The sequence below is a fragment of the Watersipora subatra genome, chromosome 8 (assembly GCF_963576615.1).
Source record: "Watersipora subatra chromosome 8, tzWatSuba1.1, whole genome shotgun sequence".
NCBI lineage: Eukaryota > Metazoa > Bryozoa > Gymnolaemata > Cheilostomatida > Watersiporidae > Watersipora > Watersipora subatra.
In genome coordinates, this window is record NC_088715.1 from 12,410,277 (window position 1) to 12,434,979 (window position 24,703).

The 24,703-nt window shown below is 34.3% G+C and overlaps 2 protein-coding genes across 2 annotated transcripts; one reads left to right on the plus strand and one right to left on the minus strand.

Annotated features, from left to right (window-relative positions):
- Positions 1–4,536: 4,536 nt before the first annotated feature.
- Positions 4,537–8,749, minus strand: LOC137402301 (uncharacterized). The gene is made up of 2 exons (XM_068088798.1): positions 8,326–8,749; positions 4,537–4,691 (listed from the first exon to the last, which is right to left on the minus strand). The coding sequence occupies exons 1-2, from the start codon at positions 8,651–8,653 to the stop codon at positions 4,537–4,539; spliced, it is 483 nt and encodes a 160-aa protein (XP_067944899.1). The 5' UTR covers positions 8,654–8,749.
- A 13,177-nt stretch (positions 8,750–21,926) lies between these two features.
- On the plus strand, positions 21,927–23,399 carry LOC137402302 (uncharacterized). Its single transcript, XM_068088799.1, has 2 exons — positions 21,927–22,099; positions 22,511–23,399. Exons 1-2 carry the CDS (start codon positions 21,927–21,929, stop codon positions 23,397–23,399), a joined length of 1,062 nt encoding a protein of 353 aa, XP_067944900.1.
- The last annotated feature ends 1,304 nt before the right edge of the window (positions 23,400–24,703 follow it).

Here is a 24,703-nt window from a genome sequence, read left to right on the forward strand (position 1 = left end):
AGAGCTAGTAGAGAATGAAGCCAAAATCCAAAACCAAAATGGTTTACAGTCCAAAAATTAAAGAGTTTGTTGTCATCATGTACTACTATTCTCCAAAAGCATATGCCTATCTCAGAACGTTGTTCAAACTTCCTAATCCACGAACTTTAAAACGCTGGCTCGAGTCTGTAGAATGTGATCTTGGTTTCTTAACAAATATCATTGAAATCATCAGTAAGAAGACATGTGCAATTAACGTATACAGTCTTGTGATAGATAGTATTGGGATCTGAAAGCAGCTTAGTCTGGAGAAGTCAACCGACTCTGTACAGAGCCATGTTACCACTAGGGACAAAACTAAGTTAGTTACCGAGTCACTGGTTTTTCTTCTTGTTTCAGTGAGGGGCGGTGTACAAAATTCAATTGGCTACTTCTATGTAAACAAGATTGACAGTGATTTATAGTCTCAACTGATACAGCAGTGCCTACGCCTTATCACCGAACATGTAATCAGGATATAAACATAACTAGTGATGGCGAACAAGCAAACATCACCATTCTGAAAAAACTAGGTGCCGAAATCACAGAAAAGCCATACTTTCCATACCCAATGATGAACCACAAAGTTTATGTTACAATGGACCGGGTACACATGCTAAAGTTAGCGAGGAATTCGCTGGGCACTTTGCGGAGATTTAAATCCTCAGAAGGTGATGTAGACTAAAGGTAATGTAGGTATACATCACCAGAAGGGGATGTATATCTACATTGAAAACCTTCATAAAATCCAGAAAAATATCGGGCTAAGACTTGCTAACAAGCTTACAAAAAGCTCCATGAACTGGAAAAATAAGAACATGAAAGTCAAGCTCGTCCCTGAGATGCTAGTTAAAACTATCACCTCCAGATATGTAAGAATTAGAATTTGCCATTAGGCTACACAGGTAGCAGCTAACAAGGGTAATCTCAGATCAAGGCTCAGATGACTGGTCGTCTTTAGTCATGTGTAGCATGTCACAATATGTTTAGAAAAGTATACCATTTGTCGGCTCTTTTCTACGATTTTTATGATGTTGTTTGCGTAACACCTAAGACCCAACATTTATATACATAGCAGACTGCGATCTTACATTTCTAGTACACAATAATCTGCTTTCAAATCAATAAAAACTTGCAATAAGGCGAGTTTAAGACTAATTAATATGTGATTCAGAGCAAATTACTTGAACTATAGTTGAGCTAATTAGTTTAAATTTAGCCAGTGTTCTTTGACATACGTAACAATTCTAAGGTTGATGCATGTAGTACTCCCTGTCTTTTGAAGGGATACTATGAATTGAATTCAATCAGCACTGCAGCTACTCTTTACAACATTGTTGATTTTGGTAAATCAGTTTGAGCCAAGTGGTTTTGTATAAATTAAAAACATAGACAAATCAGCTGGCAGAAAATGAAACGTGGTGAGTTTTTTAATCATCTGTCTTACCTGTTTTATTTTCAACTTTGAGCATTTGCCTTAAATGCGTTATTTAAATTGAGAAAAACCAAATGAGACGATGAAGTCATTTATTTAATAAGCCAATTAGGAAATGAGTAGGGTCGTTGATTGACATGTCAGGCAGGTGCTTTTAAGTGCTAGAAATAACAGGTAATACACTGACAACCTTGAAAAAATATCAAGAACGAGTTAAACCTTCTATGCTAGCCATAATACTAAATCTAATAATAATATGTGAGAATTAAGGAATAGTAGATTACATCATGCAAACTTGCAGGATAAGACAATCTCTGCATATCACAGTTGTTCTTCTGCATTTACAACTTATTTTTTATAATTTAACTAAAAAAAAGCTAAAATAACTTTTTATTCTATTTTTATGTATTTGTGTTCCGTTGAATTAAATTGGCTTAGAACTGATCAGGTTGTCAAAGGTCAAAGGTCACAATAAAATACATTACATACTATATCTTCATAAATTATTTTATTGATCCAATAAACAAACAGTCTTTGATTTTACTTTGAAAAACCATTGCAAGTACTTTGCTAAACTTCAAGAGACCAAATAATAACATTTATGTTAGCCACTTTCATATAAAGTTTTACCTTTTTATTGTTTTAAAAAATTATTCCATTTGTTTCACAAATTAAAAATGTAGAATCAGTAAAACACATATTTTCATATTTACTTGATTGTAGGTTTGTTAATCAGGATGTGTTATTTTTAAGATAGGTCTGTACACATTCTTTTTAAAATTTAAATAACATCACTACTGATTTAATAAACTATACTTACTGTAACACAAAACAAGTAGCAAAGAATAATTATAAAGTTGTAACATATAGGTAAAATCTATATGTTCTTAGGCTATTGATAGTAGTTGAAGCATGATGTAATATTCGGAACACATAAGAATGCAGTTGTTTCTAATTTTCCTTTATTGTCTTATTTTAGATTCAAAGCAAGTTGAATAACATAAAGTGGCAAAACACTCATTTGTTGAAAAATTGTCAGAAGTTGATACACACAATGAATAACAACTTACACTATTATCCATAGACTACATATATTGGCTGATTAGTAGAGATGATAGATGTTAGATGATATTTTATGCTTCTCTAACCTGTCAATATTAATGTTTTTCTTTCAGAACCGTATTCGTTAAGAATTTCATGATGGATTAATCATAAAATCCCTTACTGACAGAGTTACTCTGACATTCTACCAATGGTGCAATTCAGTCCTTAATAGGAGTACAGGACTCCATATCTTCATGTGTATGTGTGTATGTTTATCATAGTTTTATTAGATGGTTAAAGAGAGAAAAAACACTCTCTAGTTCTATTTGCTGCTCCAAGACTTGAACAAGAGATTGATCTGATTTCTCTTCAGTAGATATGGATATACCTACAGAGACATGTTAAGAATCAAAATAATATATCTAAAACTTAAGGATAGCTGCTAGTTTTAGTATACTTACGGTGGGGTTGTTTATCAGATGAAATATATACAGGCTCAAGGAACTTAGTTTGAAGCATAAGGTATAGACAACCAATATGATTCCCAGTTGTATTACCGCTGGAAAAATAAAATAACATGTTTGCTTTGTTCATTTAAGCCTTTGAATGAGAACTTAAACTCCAAATTGGAAATACCAAATAAAGCTTCAGTTTATTTAAAGCTTTGTATATGCATTTGAATTTAATCGTAAAAGTTTGTAATACATGTGAGTGATCGTGTTCGTGAACCTGAGTGTGTTCATGTGTGCATATGAGTGTGTGTGCGCATTTGCATACATGTGCGTACTCATGCATGTGATTGTGCGTGTGATTGGGCATATGTATGCGTATGTTTGTGTATGTATACATATGTGCGGACAAATGTGTATGAACTTATTGAGTTAGAATGAGATAATGCCTCACATTATATGTAAAGATATAAAAGTAACAAAAATAACTGCCAGATAGTTTGGAACTAGAGACAAGGCACCTCAGTCACATTTACACATACTAAAAACATCCTCCGTTCAAACTATCTCCCATGTAACGACATTCAAGCTGTAATTCTCCGACAGCTATTTTTAGTTTGACTTTAATCCGGAAAATATTTAAATTTTTTTCTATATGACTATCAAAGAAAATGTAAAGACCACCAATAAACGACAGCGTCAATTCCTGAATTGACCAACAATTAATTAACCATGACCATCAACTAACTTGATATTCTAGCTTACATCAAGCAAGTTGTGTACACTCAGAGTTCTTACAGATATTTTCTTCTCTTTGTTTGCTTTTGTGTTAGTCAGGCAATTCTCTGTAACCGGCGTGGTTGTCAGGGTGATAGGGCAGCTTTTATTACTTGGATTTGTTTTCTCTCTCAAAATATTCATGCTGAGTTAAGTAAAGCAAAACTTAGGCTTATGCTGATTGAATATGTAATGATATAGTTATAAAATAGCCTAAGTTCTGAGTGAAGAAGTTATATTGTGGTGGTCTAACTAAAATGCTGTGGTTACATTATAGGAAAACACTTTTTTTCAAAGTTAGTCCTCAATTTCCTGTTCGCGTTCATTTCCATGCTCATGCCTGATACCGATGTCAACTTCTGTCCATAATAATTGTCATCCATTAAAATGACACATTAAATATTATTTAGTAACATGCAACAAAACATAAATAAAAAGGGGAGGTAACTACCACACAGGAATCTTATTAAAATCATCCTTATAATAGAATATGTATATCAACCTCATTGTTAATGTATAGTTTTATGATCACAAAAGTATATAATTTCATGTAAAAATGTATATTTAAGGTTGGAACACAAATATTATACTTTAGAAAGAAATATCGTGATATAAAACCAAACAAGTAGTATGTTCTGCCCACCTTAACATTACATTTAAATAAGCAGTTTAAGATCATACAGTCAGCCATTTAACTGAGAAAGTTGATAGAAGATAAAATATGATGATAATAATAATGATACTGTTAGTATAACTTCACTGTAGAGTAGTCAGTCTTGATGAAACCTGATCATTAATATTGTTATATGATGATTAATAAGAATGTGGTTCATATTTTTCATTCAGTTTATAGAAGAACAGCTTGCGATTCCACCACTCAGGTATAACCAAGGTGTTACCAGTAACACTCAAGCTATAAATACTGCCATGACCAATATCATCACCTCTCATCTCTGATACTTTCTCACCTGTAATAAAAGTATATGAATATATTGATTATTATTACTGTACAATCATCACATCCACACATATTATATGCTTGTATGGTTAATTACTACACAGAGAACACGACAGTGCTTTTATTAAAAAGATAATGCAACTCTAATTTAAAATTATAATGTTATAAGTGATAGCAAACAAATTTGTTTCCACTTTGCTACAACGAGATAACTTGCAGGTTCTATTTGAGAAAAAATCAATTCATCTGTAGGCCACCATTTCGTAGGAAAAAAACTATAACTACCTTGATACAATTTAACTATAACTATGTCGATTAGTTTTAAAACAATTGATCAACTCGAGGAAATAGTGTTTCTGGAAGAAATTCATTCATGAGAGCTTCATCTTGCTAATAAGCAGTCGTAAAGCCGAAAACAAAAACATAGTCTCCAAATTGTGGGTGGGCGTGGTTGAGCCATTTATTGTAGCTACCATCCCTGGCACACATTTTACATGACAACTATATATGTTACTGTAACATTCTTTGTATAATTGTTCTTCTGCTTTACAAGACTCTTTTGCATGACGAATAGGCATAGGGTGATGATCATATTTTCATAAGAATTTACTGTATTTTCACTAATTTATTCCACATTCGAAAATTTATAAAAGTAAACAAGCATTAAAACCAATGAAATGCTGATAAATCAAACAAGTTTTTATTGTCAATTGTCAATTTTTATCACTACATATATGTTAAAGTTTATATTAAGGTGTAAGTCAAGAATTGATTGTATCATTTAAAGGTTGACTTGCAACAAAATTCGCATTACAGTTATTTGGTATCAAAAAATTCACCATGTCTTACTCTGTTGCGTTGTAGGTGCAAAATACAGTGAAACATGGATAACTCAAACTTCACGGGACCGAGCGAAAGTGTTTGAGTTATCAGAGCGTTCAAGTTATCAGAGCACAGTCACAAGTGAATGTATTTATCAGTAGATACATATACAAACTACATGTATATATAAAACTAAAGTATAGGTTGTTTGTTGTAAGTTAAAGGGCATCTGGTGTAGAGTTTTAAAGTATTAATCAAAAAGTATAGATCTTTTTATACACTTGCGATTTCTGTGTTGTTTTAGGTGATGTGACTGCCAGAACTTTTTCAGATTAAAATTGGCAAAACCTAATCGCGGTTAAAACGCTCAGAAGACATTTTTTCTTCTGAGTGTTTTACTCGAGATCAATTTTGCCAATTTTAATCTTAAAACGTCTTGTCAGTCACATCACCTAAAACTGCAAACAAATCTCAGCCCAATAGAAAAATATCCATTCTTTCTGATAATTTTTAAAACTGGACATAAGTAAACATTTATGACCAATGCAAAAAAGCATGCTTTACATCTGATCAGTTGTTTCATTTAAAAAACTTATCGAGTGTAGTCTGTGACAAGGTAGTTTTTTGACAAAGATCAACAGAGTGACTGATTGTAGAAATAAATTTTAAACAGTTATTATAGTCCTTAAAAACTTGTTAGCCTTTTCTAACAAAATTGGCCCATCGATAGGTACGCCTTCACTACGCACTTGTCTAAACCGAGTCAATAATAAACCATCCAAATCATCGTGCGACGTTGAACGATCTCTTAGCCTTGATGAATGTTGGTCACATAACGATCTTATTCTTTCTTTTTGTTTAATCCATGTTGACACTGTACTTTTTGGAAGATTTTCTCTTTTTGATAATGCTGAAAGCTTTTGTCCTGCTTCAATTTCCTCGAGTACTTTAAGTTTGTCAGAAAGTTTCTACGCTTTTCTTTGCTTGCGTGATGCCATCGTAAAGCGAATGTCTGTTGTAGCGGATGCCAAGCCACGGGCCTATTTGTGACATTTTATCTTTATGTATTTGCATATAATGACTGTTACAATCATGCTGTGTCTATCTTTATTAAATTTTTATCGCTAATACCTTCTAACGTTTATAGGTTGGCCGTAACTAAGCGAACGTCTTAGCGACTCTCTTAATCATTTTTATACGATTTCTTTTTCGGTTCCATTATACGGTACGGGGGAAATTATACGTACACTATACGCGTACTAAACACGCTTTCGTTAAGAAAGCAGAGTACTCTCAGCTAGTGGAAACTCCTTCGAAATAAATTGAACGGAAACACTTTGTGAATTCGGCAAAAAACTGTTCGAGTTAACGGTACCGAGGTCGAGTTATATAAAGCCATTTATCATTGCGTGGGAACGGACCAAGCAAATCCATTTGAGTTAACCATGTGTTCGCTATACTCGAGGGAGAGTTATCCATGTTTCACTGTATGTGGAAATATGTGGACATGTGATTGCAAGCTCTTAAAAGCTCAAAAACGAAAAGCTGCCATATATTGGAATCTCTTTCTTTCTCTGACGTAGTTATGAAATTTATTTATTGTCTTGTCACGTGAAGTTCGCTCGTGAATTGAAAGCCAATAAAAAGCTCAATATAAAACTTATCATAGCACTAGTTTATGACAAACACTTTGGGTTTTACCAAAGACCCCATATCAAATATAGATGCTCGCTACTTTACAGTTTTGTTTCGGTTAGGTCTAATCGGTAAGTTATAATCTGATCAGGTGACTCAATACTTCGCAAATAATCTCTACAGCACTTTTCGATTATCACAAGTGACCAACAGGCTCGTCATGATTGTCAGACATTGATATGTACTCCTTCAAGCTAAGGCTAAAAAATTAAACAAATTTTTATGGTAAGTTATAAGATATCCCTGCTAAAAATGACAGCATTACAATGGCGAAAAAACAGACGCGTAAGAACAATAGACATGGCTTTATTGAATGCGTGAAGTATATTTGTGAAAATATTTCGACGGATAAGGTTGCATGAAAGTGTAAACAGAAACCATCTACCACAGCAACGTCATATTTGAGCCGTTTTGGAAAGAGAATCCAAACTACAGCGGTTTCGTGATGGCTGCGATTAACTATTCGTTTTTGAGCTTTTAAGAGCTTGTAATCATATTTCCACATAATTTGCACCTACAACACAACAGAGCAAGACATGGTGAATCTTTTCATATCAAATAACTGTAATGTGAACTTTGTTGCAAATCCACATTTAAGCAACAAGCCGGTACCTGGGCCCTGGCCTGCTTGCTCTATAAAATATTTGATTAGAGTTTCATTTGGACGTTTGCCAAATTTACTAGAAGAAAGTTGTCACATTTTTTTTGCTTACTTGTACAAACCTATATGTAACATAAGATTAATTTACAGATAGGAAATCATACATTAAATATCTAACATATGGGATTGCCTGTGAACTAGTTATAAACAATCAACTACTTTCCATGTCTTTTACGTTGGAGAAGAACCAAAGGAACTATCTCCATGATCTTTAACTCAAGTTGTGTGAGTTTATAACATAATTTAATTTAATTTTAAATTTCATAAATGAAGTGATGATGTATTTAAAATTAGTTGCAACTGAATTGCTAAGAATTTTCTAAATTTTTAATCAATTTTCGCGAAAAAAGCTCTAAATTAATAAAAAAGCTCTAAATTACTCTTTGCTAAATTATGAAATGCTTCATAAGCCAACATGAAACTCTCAATAAATATTACTAACCAGCACCTCATACATACAACTTACCTGTAGCATAGCTGAGTGTGTAGATGACACTGCTGTTGTATGCAGCTACCAGTATGTAGTCTCTATAGTACACCAGACCTTGTGGACGATCAGGATGGGTGAAAGTCCACATGACATTCCCAGTGGTGATGTTAAATCTGAAGACTTTATTTGTCTCAAAGTCAGCTATGATGACATCATCACCATGTCCAGCGCATATCGTGACTTCATTATTACTCAAAAGGGGGCAGTTGACGTTACGCAGAGTCTTACCAGTGAGAGAATAAATAGTTAGTCTTTTGTTAGGAGGGTCAGCAACCACTACATTACCTGCTGCTACAGTCAGCATGCTAGAGATATAGCCATGATAAGGGTGCTGCCAGTTTGTGATTACTTGTCCTGACAGATCATAGACACTTACTGTGCGAGGATTACTAAAAGACAATATGTATAGTCTGTTCTCATGGAGGCTGATGGACGCAACAAGACCAGAAGTAGAGATGAATGAGTTATGCAGCTTGTAGTTGCTATCAATTCTACTGACTGTACCATTATGCAATCCTACATATGTAACTCCTTTATGCTGACATACTGATATAGGCTGTGATGGTAGTTTTATGGATTTGAGTAGAGTTATAGACTTTGGAGGAGTGGATAAAGGAAGTTGTAGCTGTTGAGTAACTACAGGGTGCTGGTTACTGTTAACTACTATGTCATCAGCGGAAACAATCTTCAACTCAATCTCACGCTTTTCACCTGAAACATTAATAATATAATAACATAATGGCATACTTACAAGGTGTAATAAAATATTTGCATGTAGGCAGCACAACATCCTAGAAAAGAGTCAAAAAAGATTACTTACTCATTTAATTTAAATAATTTGGAGTTAATTACTCATTGGCTCAAATCATCTGCGAGAGACATAAAAAAGTTTAACATATTTAATTTTGTAATATGAAAACAGTGAGAATAAAAACACAGTCTTTTATCAACTGACTAAAATTTAGATGTGCGAAATGTTTTGAAGTGATAAATATGAGAGTTATTTAAATAAAGATACTGTAACAGTGCTTCTATGATATTTTAGCCTGAGAGAAGATCATGCATGTAGAGACATGCTAAAATTTACTAGCTCAGCGTACCAATATTTTAACAGTGTGTATATTATGTCTATTTTAGCCTGAGATCATAGCTAGCATGTAAATGAGACGGTACAATTTTAACCAGCTATGCGACCAAAGATACTGTAACAATTTATCTTTATGTAATATCATAGCCAGAGAGTAGAGTGTGCATATCCCTGCATTTTCATTGTGTTTATCATTTCTATTAACTTCCAGGCAAATATGGGAAAAATTGTAAAAATTTGTTGATTATGGAAAGATGGGAGAAAAAATATTACCTTTTCTCCGTAATTTTTATTTGATTAATTAGTATGCAAATAGGCTAATTGCTGCTTTTCTTCTAGTAGTCATTGTTGACTCTTCCCTTGTCTTATTTTTAACACCAGCACAATTTACTGCATAATTTGACTTGCCACGTTGAGCTTGTATAGCTAACATGTCTTTCAACGCAGCGCACCTTCAGAGCAATTACTAAATATTGCTTCTTCATTTGTAAATAACAATTTAACTCTAGACTTTTCTTTAAAGGTTGACTTGCAACAAAATTCACATTACCGTTATTTGATATAGAAATATTCACCATGTCTTACTCTGTTGTGTTGTAGGTGCCAAATATGTGGAAAGGCGATTACCAGCTTTTAAAAGCTCAAAAACGAACAGAAAATCGCAGCCACCGCCGTAGTTTGGATTCCCTTTCCAAAACGGCTCAAATGTGATGTAGTTGTGAGAGATGGTTTCTGTTTACACTTTCTTGCAACCTTATTCGTCGAAATATTTTCACAAATATACTTCACGCATTTAATTAGACTATGTCTGTTGTTCTTACGCCTCTGTTTTATCATCATTGTAATGCTGTCACTTTTAGCACTGATTTCTTATAACTTACCGTAAAAATTGTTAAACTTTTTAACCTTAGCTCGAAGGAGTATATATCGTTGTCTGATAATCATGATGAGCCTGTTGGTCACCTGTGATAATCGAAAAGTGCCGCAAAAATTATTTGCGAAGTGTTGGGTCACATGATCAGATTACGACTTGATAATTGAATAATGCTGAAACAAAACTGTAAAGTAAGCGAGCATCTATATTTGATACGGGCTCTTTGGTAAAACCCGAAGTGTTTGTCATAAACTAGTACTACGATAAGTTTTATATTCAGCTTTGTATTGGCCTTTCAATTCACGTGAGAACATCATGTGACAAGAAGATAACCAAAATTCGTGGTTATGACATCGAAATAAAGAGATTCCAATCTACGGCGGCATTTCGCTTTTGAGCTTTTAGGAGCTTTTAATCACATTTCCACATATTTGGCACCTAGAACACAACAGAGTAAGACATGGTGAGTCTTTTGATACCAAATTACTGTAATGTGAATTTTATTGCAAGTCAACTTTTAACATAAATATAATGGTAGAAGTCTTAGTATAGACAATAACTTTTATCATTTATTTTGATTATTTTAATATACCTGTTTGCCTTAGTTTGAGTTGTCCTCCTAATTCCAGTTTAGGCAACTCCTCCACAATAAATTTGTCCATCTGTTCCTTCAGCTCCTTGAATCCTCTCACAATGTCATCCTACATGTCCAATGTATTAAAAACTATTATAACCTTGACATAGACCAACAACATGTGTATAAGCTATTGCGAGAAAGCTAGAAATGTGGTTTATATCAAAGAACACAACGTTTAGGTTTAAAGCCAATTAGCATTCGTACATGTTAAAAAAGGCTAAACTGTTTATTCAGAAAGCTTATCCACTTCCTTTTCATTTCACATAACTGAACTGATTTTTCTTGATCATTTACACACATAAATATGTTCAATGGTATTATATTATAACTTTCTGTAGCCTATTAAAACTGTGTATATGCGTCATCATCTCAGAAACCACTGTTAAGTCGCAAATCACAATGTTGAGTTATCCGAATTTAAAGCTGCACTAACTGAATTTATAAAATCGGTAACGATTTTTGCAACATGTGCCTCTAGACCAATCGAAGAGTGACATTTCTGAATCTGAAGTCAGTTTAGCCAATGGAAGTGTCCAAACCTTAAAAAAAAACTTGAAACCATTGCTTCGCTAAACAGGAAGCACTGAAAAATGGTGTTCGATAGAAGTAATCGATTTTTTTGCCGGTTTTTAAGATAACTCTAACATTCTGGACACTTTTAATGAGTACTTTGGTATTCCTGATGTCGAAAGCAGTGACATAACCGGAATGACAATGATATTTTTGAAAGAAAATGATTAGAATATTATAAGATTTAATTATAAGAATAATTATTCGATTCTACCAGATTGAAGTATATGGTGTCCAATGGTGTGCAAATGTGACTGTTATTATCTTTCTAAAAAAATCTTTGGTGATACTACGACTGTGCCCAAAATCGCGATACTGCCAAGCCATTTTAAACACCTGAAAAAATATTAATAAGTAATACATTTTCTGATAAATATACAGCTATTTCTATGACAGCTAGATAAAATCTGTTTAGATTTTTAAATTCAGGAACATTTTTGTATATAAGTCAGGGCTGTCAATTCTCCCAGATTTTGCAGGACCCTGCCGGAAGTTAAATTGCCTTCCCGCAAAAATAAAATCACGCGGTATACTCCCGGATTTATGTTTTGTGCTCTAGTATAAACTACCGAGCCATTTATCTATCAGTCGCTATAGCGTCAACGCGATGCGTGTAATCTAATAATAACAAAAGACTCGCTGTATCGCCAAAAATACTTTTTTATGACTTCGTGCATAGAATTATCGTTTGGTAACTTTATGGCCTTTGAACTAGGCACTCGAATATTTCAGAACACTTGTCTTTTGTAGGCTTACGAGCCACCTAGGTCCGAGTAAAAGTTCATATGTATAGCCATTTGGGTGGGCTGTTCCCACGGGTTTGAAATTTTCTTGTTTCGATGTCGCGAGATACGATCCACCATTCTGCCATGTCCAAAAATCTCAAGTACACATCAAAATTTTAACCGGAATGAACCAAAGAATGGCCCTTCATTGCATCAAGCACTAAGGGTAGTTAGGATGTATCGTCCTGTCATTGTACCTGCTGCTTTGAAACAGAGTTGAAAGCTGACCTACTCAAAAGTCTTAAAAGTCAGCCAAAACCTACAACTTGAAACATCAAAGGGCAGCAGTTACCTGATCTCAAATCAGTGCAGACCCAAATGTACATAGAGATGATGTAGCATCCCCGTCTAATTACCAAATTCATTTACAGTAAAATTTTGAGAGTTTTATGTTTACGTTATGTTCATCACCATGGATATGATACAATGTTTTTTTGCAGAACAAAAATGTAGAACATTAAGTTTGTAAAAGTCGCCTATGATTTGTTTTATATTTTGGTAGTTCACGTAGGCATAATTTTAGAGCTGTAATACAATGTTTACCTGCCTAGGTCTCTATTTAAAAATTTTTCCGCTAGTGCGAGGCTATAGAGGCTAATTCCCCCTCATTTGCATAGCACCAAGTTGACAGGTCTGATATATATATAAATACAGAAATCTAATAAATCTCACAACGTCTTGATATTGGTTGCTTTGACATTTTGAATTGTAAACAAAATTGTGCATTGGTTTTCACTTCACAAACTTTAATACCAGTTTTCTCAAAACTATGTTTTCGCACTAATGGTAAACATACATTCAGTTTATTGACCATAAAATCTGCTGTTTTTGAGCTAGAAACAAAAATCCTTTTGCAAATAATTCTGAGAATTTCCTCATTTTATAGCGTCAATAACTGTGAATCTCAGTCAATTGACTTAACCATGGCTTCTGAGATGATGACCTAATTACCAATTACAAAAAATGTAAACAATGTATATGATGATAGAAATTATACAGCATGTGTCAAAACCATATTTTTATTTAACATGTACAACATATAAAATTCTAACTTTCAAACTTTCTATCAGAAAAAAGTGTTTGTGCAAATTAAATTATTTAAGAAAAAAAATACAAAAAGGAGTTCATAGAAGTGTGTGTATAAAATGTTTTACTGTTTCAGCAGAAGCTCATTGTAATCAACGTTTTGATGAACGATACTGCTACCTATTGGTACAAACATAAAAATGATATTGTAAATGACTCTACCAGCCCTTTACTTTCTATAAGACCCATAAAATAAGCCAACAGATCAAACGTATATTCAATAAAATATATATTCAATAAAACATATATTTGAACGTCACCTCTATTTGAACGTCACCTCTATTTGATAGCCACTGGTTTATATATATATATAATATAATTTATACATACATGTATATATAATATATTTTATATATATAATATAATTTATATATAAACTAGTGGGTTTGTCTTCTCTCGAGTATCGGGTAATAGAAAGTTTGAGCAATTCGATTTGGTTGGTTCGGGTTTTGACTGGCGAGTTCGGGTTTTGGTACACGGATTCATTGAGTAAAGCGAACAAAAACTCAGTCTATGGCGACCTGTTCTCTTGACTTTTTAACAACCTGTCTGTTAAAGCTTCGAGTACAAATTTCATTGGCTAAATTAGCAAAAAAAGAATAGATAAATTGAACAAAACCATAACTGGTTTGTAAACTTTAAGATATGTCTAAAATTTAGAAAATTAAAACAAAATCCGTATCAACAAACCTGATACTTGAAAAACCTGTTGGACAAGAAGTACTCGTGCCCAGCATTTATAGAGACTAGCTGTGCCTCCCGGCGTTGCCCGGTTATTGAACGTCAGCTTATAAACAATAGGAAGTGATGAGAGTTGCCTACCACTTGCTATTAGCTTGGTGCATTGCCAATGGAAGATGGTATTGAAATCAACTTATAAACAATGAGAAGTAGTGAGAGTTGCCTTCCACCTGCTGGCAGCCAACTCTCCCGCAAGTGGCAGTCCCTTGCCGATGGAAAGTTTCCGTATGCTTGCTAAGAATAGGCTTTTAATTACTGTACGCTATTATGTTGCTTACGCGTGGTCCGGCTACAGCTATTCTAATAGCCATAACTGGACATACCGAAGGACCATAGAAAACAGACGAACTTTGAGAAATATATATATATATATATGTTTTTCAAAATATGCCATTGTATATCGTCTGTCTGTATGAATTCCTGCTATGGCTGTAGCGCACGCCGATTATGTTACCGATGTGGCAACGTGTTACAATGCGGCAAGTAGTGTATGAAGCAGTGTAGGTTCAATTACTTTATCTGAGGTCAAGGCCAATTCTTTTTGCGCGGACCATTAAATTGTCTCCATGGTAAAAGTCTCCATAGAGTATGAGTGTTTCCGTAATCAAAGTTTTGATGGATAGCTTCAGTGGAACAGACACCTTTTTACAGACACACACTTTTATGCAAGAATTGTGAGAATTAATTCTACATATTCAAGATTTTTATTTTGTTTACTCAGCTTGTATTGATTGTGTCACTGAATGATATTTTATTGTAATCATAGCAAAAGCAACTTAATTTAGCTTTTATTCTTGCTAATTGTATTGCATTTACACCAAAACTTTTTTATAGCTGTGTTATTTTTCCTATTTTATTTGACCCGCACAAAACATTTTTTTGATGATATGAGGAAACATAAGTGTAAAAGTTGTTTGAGAAAGTTTAAAAGCCTTTGCAGCTATTTTTTTATCTCTTCTAATTTATTTCAGTTACCCAAAACACCTTTCTCATGATATGTATTTTTAAAGGTAGAATGGCAAACATTGCTATATGTCAAATACATATCAATTTTTGGAAAAAAACAACTTTTTATTACTCAGGCAACCCCGGGTAGCCCAGCTAGTTAAAAATAAATCGTTTTTTCCATAACAATCAAATCTCTTGTTGTCCAACGTCAGAGCTTTTGGAATTTCTTTTTTAACTTTGAAAGGCACCCAATGAAAATAACTAATGACTGTCTCAGGTAAACAATTCCTTGTTTAACACAGTTTTGATACATTGAATTGCATGTATATAAAAACGGTTTACATTTTTGATGGTATATGAACGAATAATTTAGGTTAAAAGTTATGTTTGGCGAGTGAAACATTTACGCGTTGCATTTCTGCTAATAGCCGCGTCTAAAAGTTTTTGCCAAAAAAACATATTTGAACGCTAATACTAGTTCAGCAGTGCAGAAGAAAAGTTGAGGTCAGAAGATATTGTGGAAGGCATTGAAACAATCCCATCGAACAATTGATCGACGGTCGTAACCCCTAATACCTTGCACATGTAAAGCTAGTTTTGATTGCAAACTTTAGCAAACATATCAATAAGTGCAATGAAACTTTATGCAACGTTGGTAAATATCGATACAAAATAAAAATATGTTTTCAAAAAGAATGAAATAAAATTTGAAAGCTCTAACAAATCGCAAAGCAGGACACAGGCTTTAACCCTTTCGATGCTGTAGACGCATTAATGCAATTTCTATGGTCGACTGCTGTAGACACATTTTTGCGACTTTCCCCGCAATTGCGTAGTAGCTTCATTTTATTAGTCGTTGACAACATAACCCACGATCTTTAGGACTTGTATGATAGTGAAAAATTTGTTTGAAGATATATCTATAAAATTAGCCTAAAATAACAAAGCAATTTAAAACGTTTGTTTGAGAACTACAAGCCTAAAATTGAACAATTTTTGTGTAAGTTTTGCTAAGTACCATGCGGGTGAGAAAACGGGTAATTACTTATGTTGGTGAGGCTATAGCCCACTCAAATTAATATTTTTGCTATTATACATATAACTAAAGTACCAGCAGAGAGTCTGATAGTGGTGAAAGTAATAGTTTTGTAAGAGTAAGTAACATTGTGAAGGATCGTCTTAGTTTCGTAGCGATCGCTTACCATAGCTTTATCATTGCACAAAGTATAGATACATTGAATTCTTTGCATAACAGTATGTTAAAATGTTGAAAAAACAAAATATGTTACAAAAATATTCTAGAAAGAGTTTGAAATTAAAATAATTTCGTACCCTATCCTGAAGCAATATCGGCATTTTTTGGTAAAATGGCTGGCACTAACCGATAGCTAAATTTTTACATGGATGGCAGTAAAAGATTTAATAATATTGCAGGTTAATTGTAAGCAACAACTATCAACTGGTAGAGATATTTCTCAGTTTTTCGATGCATCTTTTTAGGAGATCGTTGAGAAATTTGTGGTAAGCTAGCAGAGGTACTGCATCCAAAAGGTTTAATATCGCTCCACCAAAGATGAGGGCAAAATATAGGCAACATTCGTTTTAGCTGTAAAAAAGGCGAACATTTATCTTCCCAAAATTCTGACGAGCCATTGGCAAAATACAATTCCAGCCTTTATTTCAATTCCATTTCCACTATTATAGTTTTATTATAGATATTCATATAATTACATACTGGGGGAGAATGTTTGATTTTAGTCTCCAACATTTCTCTGTGATTTCTGAGACTTCTCCATTTGTCAAGGACCACATCCTCCAAAAAGTCAGTAATCTGTACTTTAGACTTCTGCCTGTTCTCAAGCACTTTCTTCTCTATTTCATCATACTGCTCCTTCAGTGAGTTTATCTACAGTTATAGTCAACTCTGATACAAACAAGAATACAAACAATACTGATGAATGTTTCTCTTAATATGAAAAGTTGAAAACTCACTTTCTGCTCAGGCAGTTCACAGGTACATTGAGTTAGTTTTAATCTGAATAAAATACATTATTTTGCTTTCTACCTATTCTCTGCCTTTTGCTCAGTCAGTTTAGAGTTTTAAGCCTTTAGCTGGGGAAACGACCAAAATGTTGCTTACCGGTTGCATGGGAAAACGACATTTATGTGGCTTTGGGTAGAGGTTTATAAAGCTGTCGCCTAGTAACGTTAAACAAAGGACATGAACACTAGTAAGTTTTAAATATCATCAACAATATATTGGCGGATGATTTACAATATGAAACAATTATCTGATAGGCTTTGCTTTGTGCTAAAGGCTAAACAAATCGCCCCTACTTGGAAAATAATAAAAGTTGGAAAAACCAGTCAACATCGGCTCGACGTTCAAAACGGTAAAATAAAAAATTGATTGATCCAGTGATAAGCATAAGCATAATTTTCATAATAATCTGCTCAATAATTATGATGAATTATTGTTATGGTCACCTTGATAATACCAACCGTATACACAGTGGTAACTATAGCATCACAATTGAATATATAATTGTGATGCATTATTGTTATGGTCACGTTGATAATACCAACTGTATGTACAGTGGTAACTATAGCATCACAATTGAATATATAATTATGATGCATTATTGTTATGGTCACCTTGATAATACTAACCGTATACACAGCGGTAACTATAGCATCACAATTGAATATATAATTATGATGCATTATTGTTATGGTCACCTTGATAATACCAACCGTATGTACAGTGGTAACTATAGCATCACAATATAATATATAATTATGATGCATTATTGTTATGGTCACCTTGATAATACCAACCGTATACATAGTGGTAACTATAACATCACAATTGAATATATAATTATGATGCATTATTGTTATGGTCACCTTGATAATACCAACCGTATGTACAGTGGTAACTATAGCATCACAATTGAATATATAATTGTGATGCATTATTGTTATGGTCACCTTGGTAATACCAACCGTATGTACAGTGGTAACTATAACATCACAATTGAATATATAATTATGATGCATTATTGTTATGGTCACCTTGATAATACCAACCGTATACACAGTGGTAACTATAGCATCACAATTGAATATATAATTGTGATGCATTATTGTTATGGTCACCTTGGTAATACCAACCTTATGTACAGTGGTAACTATAACATCACAATTGAATATATAATTATGATGCATTATTGTTATGGTCACCTTGATAATACCAACTGTATGTACAGTGGTAACTATAACATCACAATTGAATATATAATTATGATGCATTATTGTTATGGTTACCTTGATAATACCAACCGTATACACAGTGGTAACTATAGCATTACAATTGAATATATAATTATGATGCATTATTGTTATGGTGACCTTGATAATACCAACCGTATACACAGTGGTAACTATAGCATCACAATTGAATATATAATTGGGATTCATTATTGTTATGATAACCTTGACAATACCAACCGTATTCACATCGGTAACTATAACATCACAATTGAATATTTAATTGTGATTCATTATTGTTATGGTCACCTTGATAATACCAACCGTATGCACAGCGGTAACTATAGCATCACAATATAACATATAATTATGATGCATTATTGTTATAGCCACCTTGACAATACCAACCGTATTCACATCGGTAACTATAACATCACAATTGAATATTTAATTGTGATTCATTATTGTTATGGTCACCTTGATAATACCAACCGTATGCACAGCGGTAACTATAGCATCACAATTGAATATATAATTGTGATGCATTATTGTTATGGTCACCTTGGTAATACCAACCGTATGTACAGTGGTAACTATAACATCACAATTGAATATATAATTATGATGCATTATTGTTATGGTCACCTTGATAATACCAACCGTATGTACAGTGGTAACTATAGCATCACAATTGAATATATAATTATGATGCATTATTGTTATGGTCACCTTGATAATACCAACCGTATACACAGTGGTAACTATAGCATCACAATTGAATATATAATTGTGATGCATTATTGTTATGGTCACCTTGGTAATACCAACCTTATGTACAGTGGTAACTATAACATCACAATTGAATATATAATTATGATGCATTATTGTTATGGTCACCTTGATAATACCAACTGTATGTACAGTGGTAACTATAACATCACAATTGAATATATAATTATGATGCATTATTGTTATGGTTACCTTGATAATACCAACCGTATACACAGTGGTAACTATAGCATTACAATTGAATATATAATTATGATGCATTATTGTTATGGTGACCTTGATAATACCAACCGTATACACAGTGGTAACTATAGCATCACAATTGAATATATAATTGGGATTCATTATTGTTATGATAACCTTGACAATACCAACCGTATTCACATCGGTAACTATAACATCACAATTGAATATTTAATTGTGATTCATTATTGTTATGGTCACCTTGATAATACCAACCGTATGCACAGCGGTAACTATAGCATCACAATATAACATATAATTATGATGCATTATTGTTATAGCCACCTTGATAATACCAACCGTATGTACAGTGGTAACTATAGCATCACAATTGAATATATAATTATGATGCATTATTGTTATGGTCACCTTGATAATACCAACCGTATACACAGTGGTAACTATAGCATCACAATTGAATATATAATTGTGATGCATTATTGTTATGGTCACCTTGGTAATACCAACCTTATGTACAGTGGTAACTATAACATCACAGTTGAATATATAATTATGATGCATTATTGTTATGGTCACCTTGATAATACCAACTGTATGTACAGTGGTAACTATAACATCACAATTGAATATATAATTATGATGCATTATTGTTATGGTTACCTTGATAATACCAACCGTATACACAGTGGTAACTATAGCATTACAATTGAATATATAATTATGATGCATTATTGTTATGGTGACCTTGATAATACCAACCGTATACACAGTGGTAACTATAGCATCACAATTGAATATATAATTGGGATTCATTATTGTTATGATAACCTTGACAATACCAACCGTATTCACATCGGTAACTATAACATCACAATTGAATATTTAATTGTGATTCATTATTGTTATGGTCACCTTGATAATACCAACCGTATGCACAGCGGTAACTATAGCATCACAATATAACATATAATTATGATGCATTATCGTTATAGCCACCTTGACAATACCAACCGTATTCACATCGGTAACTATAACATCACAATTGAATATTTAATTGTGATTCATTATTGTTATGGTCACCTTGATAATACCAACCGTATGCACAGCGGTAACTATAGCATCACAATTGAATATATAATTGTGATGCATTATTGTTATGGTCACCTTGGTAATACCAACCGTATGTACAGTGGTAACTATAACATCACAATTGAATATATAATTATGATGCATTATTGTTATGGTCACCTTGATAATACCAACCGTATGTACAGTGGTAACTATAGCATCACAATTGAATATATAATTATGATGCATTATTGTTATGGTCACCTTGATAATACCAACCGTATACACAGTGGTAACTATAGCATCACAATTGAATATATAATTGTGATGCATTATTGTTATGGTCACCTTGGTAATACCAACCTTATGTACAGTGGTAACTATAACATCACAATTGAATATATAATTATGATGCATTATTGTTATGGTCACCTTGATAATACCAACTGTATGTACAGTGGTAACTATAACATCACAATTGAATATATAATTATGATGCATTATTGTTATGGTTACCTTGATAATACCAACCGTATACACAGTGGTAACTATAGCATTACAATTGAATATATAATTATGATGCATTATTGTTATGGTGACCTTGATAATACCAACCGTATACACAGTGGTAACTATAGCATCACAATTGAATATATAATTGGGATTCATTATTGTTATGATAACCTTGACAATACCAACCGTATTCACATCGGTAACTATAACATCACAATTGAATATTTAATTGTGATTCATTATTGTTATGGTCACCTTGATAATACCAACCGTATGCACAGCGGTAACTATAGCATCACAATATAACATATAATTATGATGCATTATTGTTATAGCCACCTTGATAATACCAACCGTATGTACAGTGGTAACTATAGCATCACAATTGAATATATAATTGTGATGTTACAATTACCGTCAGCAAAAATATAGAGATGAATTACCCAGTTATTTCTATGGATAAATTTAATATTTAATTTACTGTGTGAGATCGTGTGTTAATAAGGTTCAAGGAACAGGTATGATCTTTCAGAAATGCTATAAGATGATTGATCGGTGCGGATGTCAAAGTGTTGATGTACTATACTGAATGTCAAAGGCATGAGTACCGGAATACGCATGTGAAGAATTTGACAATTAAATTAAACAGTGGATATGGGATGGTTGGTTACAACGCCACGATGAGTCGACTCATGGGAAAGTGACTGGTATTATTCCGTTAATGGCAGCTGCTCCGCCCAACAAACCGAAAACAGTTTGCCCGGTTATGGACTTTATGGAGCTTAAATTGTTACACTTACAACTTAAACAGTTATGGAGCTAAACTACTACATTAGCAGTAATCCTGGAGCTGATGTTGCCATTTGCCAGGAAAAATTGCGTAAGTGGCGAATGCTTGGCGCAAACGCAAGCGTGTTGGATTTAAAAAAGGCATACCTCCAACTGCATGTGAAATAAGACCTGCAGAAGTTTCAAGCAGTCAAATACAATGGTGAGTTGTATGTCATGACTCGTATGGCTTTTGGATTGAACGTTGCACCAAAAATCATGACTAAAATTTTAGATGAAGTGTTGTCACTTGATGAGCAGATTAAGCTGGGCACGGACCATTATGTAGATGACATTTTTGTTAACGAACGTGTTGTGGCAGTGAAGCTAGTGAAGGAGCTCTTGCTCAAGTAAGGTTTAGTAACCAAAGAACCTGTACAACTGACTGATGCGCGAGTGCTAGGGCTGAGAGTGACCGAGTCTAATGGTGCACATGTTTGGCAACGGGATGGTAGGCTACCAACGTTGAGTGATAACGTGAATAACAGAGAGCTATTTTCAGTATGCGGAAAACTCATTGGACATTATCCCATTGTTGGCTGGCTAAGGGTTGCCTTTGGGTATATGAAGCGACTTGCTAGTGACACTGATTGGGACAAAAAAGTGCCAGAGAAAATCGTAAATATGCTTCGTGAAACATTAGAAAAGGTTGCAGTGAATGACCCAGTAAAATGAGGTTGGAGCGTGGAGCAGCCCAATGAGGGAAATGTTTGGTGTGATGCAAGTAGCATTGCACTAGGAGTTTGCATCGATATTGGCAGACAGATTGTAGAGGATGCATCGTGGTTACGGAAGGCGGATGATGGCTCGCATATTAATGCAGCAGAGTTGGATGCGGTGTTAAAAGGCATTAATTTAGCTCTCAAATGGAACTTGCGGCATACACATGTTTATACAGACTCGGTGACAGTGCAAGCATGGGTTAACTCTGTGGTGTTAAACACACATAGGCCAAAGGTAACTGGTCATAGTGAAATGATTGTTAGACGGCGGTTAGGGTTGATCACCCAATTAGTTGACGAGTATAGCCTCACTGTGGATATAAATTTGGTTAGGTCTGTCAAAAATTGTGCTGATCAGCTGACGAGGGTGGAGAAGAAATGGCTAGCGCGTGACATGCCATGTGTCAGTGTAGCTGTAGAACAAAATGTAGAGTCTGAGAATGTTGTGCAGCAAATACATAATGTACATCAGCTTGGTGTGGCAAGGACATTTTATTTAGCCAAACGCGGGCTGGGCACTGACGTATCATTTGAAACTGTAGAGAAAGTAGTGAAACAATGTTTAACGTGCCGCCGGATTGATCCCGCTCCCATTAAGTGGGAAAAGGGCAATCTAGAAGTCTCCAAAATATGGCACAGGCTAGCAGCCGATATCACTCATTACAAGAACGTTCTGCACCTGACCTTGATAGACTGTGGCCCTAGTCGTTTTGCAATGTGGGCAAAGTTACGCAATGAAACAGCCGAAGATGTATCGGCGCAGTTAGCACGTATATTTGGAGAGAGGGGTGCACCAGCCGAGCTGCTGTCAGATAATGGGCTGTGTTTTAGGAGTGCTCACATGGCTTCATTCCTGCAGAAATGGAACGTGACCCACATATTCAGTTGTGCTTACCATGCCTCGGGGGAATGGATTAATAGAGCGTAATCTCAGGACTATTAAACGAATGGCTATGCGTACTGGTCGACGTATAGAGGATATGCTGTTCTGGTATAACAATACACCAAACAAAGAGGGAAGCGTACCAGCGAACTTGCTGTATGGTTACGCAACTCGTCTACCAGGCATAACCGTAGACAATGTTACAGGGAATGACTGCTCGGCCAATACGTACCAGGTGAATGACACTGTCTATGTAAAACCAGTCAATGCGAAATGCACAGCTACCTGGCAGGAGGGCACGGTTACTGGTATTTTGTCTAATGTTGCCGTCGAATTTGATGGCACTCTGCGTCATATTGCAGATATTCGGCCTGCAAGGCAGAGGTCCCGCGCTCATCCAGTGGGCATGGTCAATAATGCTCCTGTTGAGGTTTCCCTCAATTGTCATTCAGACAAAATAGATAGCGATATCAAAATACTTGCATCTAGCGATGAGAGTAACGAAAGTAACAGTAGTAGCGACGAGGGTGTGGAAAATGAACGTGACAATGCTCTGTTAGCACATGTACGGGATCGGCGGCCACCACGTTGGCTGGCTGACTTTTATGTGTCATAAACTTTGTTCTTGGTACATACATTTGCATTTCAACATTTCATTTTGTGATCTTATAGATCATGGAGGCATGTCGTTATAATTACTGTTCCGCATGAATTGTTTGACGTCACTGCCGTGCTAAATTGGCGGTCAGTTTAACTAAATACAGTACACGATCTGCAAGTATGTGATCTTGTTCCTACAAGGCAGACATTAAACAGAGAGGCAGACATTAAGCAAAGAGTTAGGCAGACATTAAACAGAGAGTTAGGCAGACTTAAACAAATAGTCAGGCAGACATTGCACTTTTGGGTATGGAAAAAAAAAAGTTGAAAAAATAAAGTTTTTGCTTTATTTTATTTTAGACAGAACAGAGTGTTGGTTGTTTTTAATTTGTCTAATAGACCATGATTTCTATAAAAATTAAAAAGATGAATTTAATTTGCTATGGCATGTAGATGCGCATTCAATTACATCATTGTAGAATTACCATAGCTATGGACCATGAGCTAAGTTAAACTGAAAGAAATGAAGAAAATCGCTTGATACAAACAAGTACTGCTTGTTTTGTCAAAATTTGTTGATACAAACCAATAGTGCTACAGTTACTGTACAGTCACTTGATGAAAAAGTTAAGTCTAGCTTTTTTCCCTTTGAAAGTAGTAAAGACATGAGTTGGGAGACCGTCTTCAAATTTAATAATCTTTAGTTAGACTTCTAATTTTCCAACATTAAAGTTCAAGGTCAGCATACG